At 45.2% G+C, this 6,000-nt stretch overlaps 1 protein-coding gene across 2 annotated transcripts in view; it reads left to right on the top strand.

Moving 5' to 3' along the window:
• The first annotated feature begins 1,696 nt into the window (after nt 1-1,696).
• lrp1bb (low density lipoprotein receptor-related protein 1Bb) overlaps nt 1,697-6,000 on the top strand; it is a 225,958-nt gene continuing 221,654 nt past the window's right edge. For both annotated transcript variants that reach the window (XM_068571847.1, XM_068571846.1), the window contains exon 1: nt 1,697-1,899. In XM_068571847.1, the coding sequence (XP_068427948.1) occupies nt 1,809-1,899 (91 nt within the window). In that variant the 5' untranslated portion in view covers nt 1,697-1,808. The remainder of the gene's footprint in view (nt 1,900-6,000) is intronic.

Here is a 6,000-nt window from a genome sequence, read left to right as displayed (position 1 = left end):
GGGAGGTCTGGGATCAGACAACAGCGCTGGGGTTTGGAGTTGCAACAGCTAACCACTAATTGAAGTCTCCAGAGCTGCTGCCCACTCTCCTGCCGGAAAAGTTTAATTATTCAAATGAAACGATGCAAATTCAAATAATGCTGTGCAAATGGGGGGGCGGCTGTAGCTCAGGGGGATGAGCGGCTGTCCCGCCACCACAAGGCAGCCGGCTCGATCCCCAGTCCCCCCCACAGTTCACACGTCGAAGTGTCTCTGAGCACGACACTTAACCCCTCGTTGCTCCCCGGGCGCCTCACAGGGCAGCCCACTGCTCCTTCATCAAGGATGGGTCAAATGCAGAGAAGAATTTCCCCAAGGGGATTAATGAAAGTGTATGTTCCTTTCCTTTCTTTCAAGTTGAGCAAATTTCTCGTGACAGATATTTCTATCAATGGAACAGCTAACTAACCTTAACATCAAGCCTTAGTCCCAGTAAAATGCCAACTTGTCCAACAGCTCCAAAATAGATATGACCTTCTTAAGAGATTCAATTATTCAATACTTTGCACTGTCAAAAACTCTTAATTCAACTCTGCAATCCTTTTAGAGTCTGTATTTGAGAGAAAAATGCCAAGCATCTTTCAGCGTTCAGTAGTGAACCTCGACTGGTCCTTGTCATAATTTGGAAGACTTTGGACATTTGAATAAAAAAATGTTCTCTTTGAGATTTCTCAACCTGCAAGAGCAATGCATCATCAAACACATTTTTTTTTGCCTCTGTGCTTATACATTTAATGCATACTTCTTGCAATATTTTCATCATTAACCTGTCAGCTAGCTCAACGTGACTCTTTTGCTGAATTTGACTGCGACAGTTGACCAAAGAGATGTTTATCTCTCAGGAGTCCACAACCACGACCTATTTTTTCTTGTTGAGCTTCTGTTTTTCAAAGAACCACCCCTTACAGAAGCAGCAGCCACACAAACACCTGCTTTTCCTGAGTTTTCACGGCAATGCAGGGCCACAGGACTATCAAGCAGCATTTGTCACTCCATGACCTGCAGGCCAAAGCGCCGTTGACCACAGCATCTCACATGCTCTATTGTCATGTCGTCAGGTGATCCTGCTTTTTATTTTTCCTGGAAATGTCAAATATACCAGTGTCTTCTCTGTGTGATCCTGTGGGTGACAGTTTAGGGTGTTAACCAGTCCCCATTTTGCTATTTCATAAAACATAGGCTTATGGGATGCAAGCTAATTCCATTGAATAGGGTTTAGTCAAGAGCATACAGACTATTGAACTCATGGGTGAGAGCCCGAGGCTACTCATGCACTCATCCTACATTCTCTGACTTTTTCTTCTTTTATGAAGACCCCCCCTCCCCCGTCCCCTCTCCCCACCTCCTCCACCTGGACCTCAGACTGACACCCACTGCACTGACTGCGCGGCTAACCAATGGGCTATGATGAATATCAGACGAGCTGCGCCACCTTGACGGCGTTGAATCATTGAGAAAAGAAGACAGGAAACGTAGTCCTCCTTTACCCTCCTACACTGCCACCCCGCCTTCCCTCTGTCCCTGAGCCTCTGACTCTAATCTCCCTGCCGTCCCCGGTGCGTCTGTTCGCTGTGTGGAGCGGCAGTGTGCATGCGTCGCGGAGCGGAGGCAGCGCTGCACTGTTCTGCGCACTGGTTCCGCTGGACATCAGCGAAGAAACGGCGCTCGACAACCCGGGTGGTGGTGGAGGGGGCGACTGGACCCGGACCGGGAGCAGGAGCAGGACCGGGAGCATCGCCGTGGCTCTTTATAGCCCGCTCTCCGAAAACATGTCCGAGTTTTTTCTACTCGCTTTTCTAGCCCTATTCTCGGGATTATTTCCGTGCGCCGAGCCCTCGGCGGTGTCGGGCGAGGAGAGAGGTAAGGAGGAACCGGGCCGTCGGGGATGCGCAGTCCGGTGAAACTTGGCACCGCGGGCCGTCTGTAGAGCGGGTCTGGGTTTGTTCCGGGGCGCCAAATGTGGTGCGGCTGCTGGGTGTCCACATGTGTTTCACAGCCATAATTCATGAATGACAAAGAGTTGATCATCTAATATTGCCAGTTGTTCTTTTTTGTCTCGTGTTGGCTGATGCACTGGAAGTCTGCATTGCCTATTGTCATCCAGGATGTTCAAACCAGCTACAATGCGTGTCAGCAGATGGACCGCAAATCACGGCGTCACCTGTTTTTTTTTTTTGTGTAACATATTGAACTTGCCCGGAGCTTTGGCATTTCTGCATGTCACAGGAACCTTCTTGAGGTTGACTAGATTCGGGCTGCGGGCGCGTAGCAGCGGCACATCCTCCGGTGCAGCAGGTGAAAATCATCCCTGTGCCAAAGTGTGTTTCGTCCCCCTCTCCTTCCTCCCCCCCCCCGAGCCGTGTAGCGTGTGTCTCTGCTGATCATCACGACATCGGATGGGGACGCAGTTGATGGGAATAGTTCTGCACGCACAACTCTGCATGTGCAGAGCCGTATGCGTGCCGGCAGTGATGTGGGAAGCTCAACATACTGGCTGGCTTGAATCGGAATTCTGTCACAATCTCATTGCTGTCAGTCAAAATGACAGAAACATGCTGAGTGCTGTCTCACAGCGAGTAACACAATGAGCAGTCTTCCTCCTGGTGCCATGTGAGGGGGAAAGGACCGACTCACTTCACCTATTAAGCTGTTTTATTTGCAGAACAGAGTTCAAGCACATCATCGGTTTATGTAGTCTACATCCTCCACATTCACAGAGGGCTGCGGCTCGAAAGTGCCAGGAAGTTTTATAACCATGTGGATCCACAAAAGAAAAAAAAAATCACACACTTAATTCTGATGGAAATGGGATTTCTTGCTGAAATAGTTATCATTATGTGTATACCTTCACATATTTTACACTGGCTTTTTTCTTTTTTTGAGGTTAGACATGCTGACTTATGGACACTGGTCGCACTGGTCATACTGTATGTACAGTGTCGGAACAACAGCAGTCCCATGAAGCAATTTTACGTTTTAGTGAAACATTTTAGTTGAACCACTGGCCTTGAGGCCACAGTTGCCTCACTTCTTCATTCTCCAGCATGGCAATGACCTGCTTGGCTGTTTGTCAGACCGTCCCAAATGTCACCAAATGTCTCCCCTACACAGCGTGGAAAACAGGGACTTGGAGTCTGCCCGGCAATCACCGTAGGCAAGAAAAACACTGTTTACCTCTCTCTGTGCATGAAATGAAAAGCTGAATTCGTCTCCTGAAGTCCCTGACGATGCCTGTGCTCTGGGGGTGGGTGGGCAGGGAGAAAACACCCACCTGAATGTGTATAAGATTGTTGGAGTTTGTGTTTGTCAGCACTGCAGCACTGAGCTTTATGAGTGTTGCTTGAATCAAAGTAAAGATTTACGTGGCAATTGGATTGTCTTCTCCGGGCTGGTGTGAGGATATTTTGACTGAGAACAGTTAAGCTGAGATATATTCAGACACAGACACAGATCTGAGAGAACGGTCGGGACCTGCATCTTTCTTTCGTCTGGAAGCCGATGCCGTCCTGCTCCTCCGCATTTGCATCCAGAATAAATGAAAGCTCTCGTAGCTGTGTCTAAATGGACACTAATGATAATAGTATTTCTTATTTCTTCCAACACCAAAGCTGGTTGTTAGCCTAATTAGTCCAAAATTAATTTGCTTTGTGGTAACAGAGTTGTTACATTGAATGCCAAGTAGTGGTCCCGTGGTTTTCTCGGTGTGAATTTGAAGCTTTTCCAGCTCGTTCCCAGAATGGCAATGTCTCTTCGATAAATTCCCCCACTGTGTCCCACTCCTAATCACCACTGTCCATCTAACATTGAGCAGGCTGACCTGGCCAGGCCGGCATTACGGCACACTGCTGATATGATACAAAGACTTGAGAAGTTTAGATACAACAGGCTGCTTCCTGCTTATTATACAGTATACCCTTGATTTTAGTAAGTGACCTCAGCAGCAGATAAGCATCACCTAGCACAAACAGCTCAAGGTTGTTTGAAATGTATACCCCATTTAAAAGATGATAGTGTAGTGGAAGACACAGATTGGTCCATTCACTTATGCAGGGGAGGCCACCTCTGGAAGCTAATTAAGTGAGATAGTGAGATGGTATCACAGAGGTGTACGTGTACCTGTATGTGTGCAAAGGCCAGCAAAAAATCTAGATAAATAGTCACCACTTGTTTCGGATAGTGTTTGCAAATTCACATTTAGGCAACACATGAGATATGGACTTGATCAAAGCGGCATTTTAGGATTATAGCATATGCATTTTTAATTAATTTTGAGGGTATTTCATCTATTCAAGAAGTGAACATCTTAACGTGCTCTGTTGAGATCTGGCACAAAAAAAACGCTGATTTGTTCATTGTGTTACCTTAAAAGGTGAATTTAGGAAATGATGTAAAATTGAAAAATGAACCTCAGAGAAACGAGGGTTAATGATCCTGAAAATTCTTTTTATTTTATGTAGTATTGTCCTGTTATTTTGCCGGGAACCACATAATACTTAGTTAGTCTGACTTTCCCTAATTAGGACATAGAACACCCCCAAAAACTAAATAAATAAATAAGAGGCAAAAACAGGTCAGGGAGGATGGGCACGCAGCAGAGGTCCAAACATTTATACATCCTTATCTATAATTATCAGTACCTTTGTAATATGATTTCAAACACCCCCACAGTGGAGCATACCATTTCTTAACCTTCACGTTAGTCTGCCAAGTAGAGATCCCGTGGTTTGTCGTGGTCATTGCAGCGGCTCGCTTCCTTGTGAAAGTCCACCTACACGAGACGCTGTAGGTGACTGTAGCAGCTAGCTCGCTACCTGGCTAGTTCAATGCGCTTTACTTTCTTACCTCCAGCATTTTCTGAAGGAAATTATGTCGAGGGTCCGGGTGACGGGGAGGAAAACCCAGGAGCGTGAACCCAAATCAGTGTCGTAACTTCTTTAATAAGGTTGGACCAATATGATGGAATCTTTCGCATTAAGCTGCTTTAAAAACTGAAACATTCGCCCAGTTAGTCCTTGAAGGCAATGGGAAAATCAAACTGTTTATTTGAAACAGACCTAATTGAAAAGTGGGGAAATCAATATTCTACAGGTGCTTCCTCCAAGGAGCCATATGTCTTTCCACTTCTGAATTAATGTACAAAAATATTAGACTATTTTCAAAGTAAGAAACAGCTGAAAATGTGTTAGATTGTTGGGTTGTCTCTGCCTTTTTAAATAGTCCGGCACAGGCTTATATGCGGTGTGCAAGTAACACACCTGCCTTGTTGATCATGTCTTTGGTTCTGGTACAGCATCGTGTGGGTCTGCGTTGGACCAGAAAGGATGTTGTTGTGTGTTCGTGGGTCCGACTTGTCTGACTCGCTGGCAATTTTCCTCTTAAATATTTTGTTGTTGACCCCTTACTACAAAAGGTGTACGGTACATTACACCATGAGCTGGGGGAATACATTTGAATCATCATCATCATTATCATCCGCAGATTGCAGACATTACGTTAACAAGCAAGATGCCGTGAGGCTTGTAAGACTTCAGCTCACCAAAGCAAGTGTCTGTGCTGTACTGGATTTCTTTTACAGAAAAGAAAAAGTTGATCCCCATATTGTCAATGTATAATTCACACTCTTTGTAGAAGAGGATACTTCAGAGTATGCTGCTTCGATTTTGACCATTCTTTTTTAAATCTGTCTCCTGTGAGTCCTCTAACCTTATGGAAGTGCATCACTGTACCGCTTAAAGTCAGCCAGTTACTTGGAAAAAAGCCAGAGAGTTGAGAAAAAAAAGCCTCGGGCTGTAACTTTGATTTCTTTCTTCTATGTGGTGTGTACAATGTTTTAAAAATTCCGCAGATAAATTGGAAGTAAATAGAAGTACGCGCAATGCCATAACTGATGGTTTTCTACATACTTTTTTTTCAAGATTACTTGTAAATAATGTTTATACAGCAGTGTCTTTTTTTCCAATG

This window comes from Clinocottus analis, unplaced genomic scaffold (assembly GCF_023055335.1).
Source record: "Clinocottus analis isolate CAN_PGR_092001 unplaced genomic scaffold, fCliAna1.0.p SCAF_12, whole genome shotgun sequence".
Taxonomy (NCBI): Eukaryota; Metazoa; Chordata; class Actinopteri; order Perciformes; family Cottidae; genus Clinocottus; species Clinocottus analis.
The sequence above is the reverse complement of the archived record's forward strand: the minus strand, read 5'-3'. Positions and strand labels throughout refer to the sequence as shown.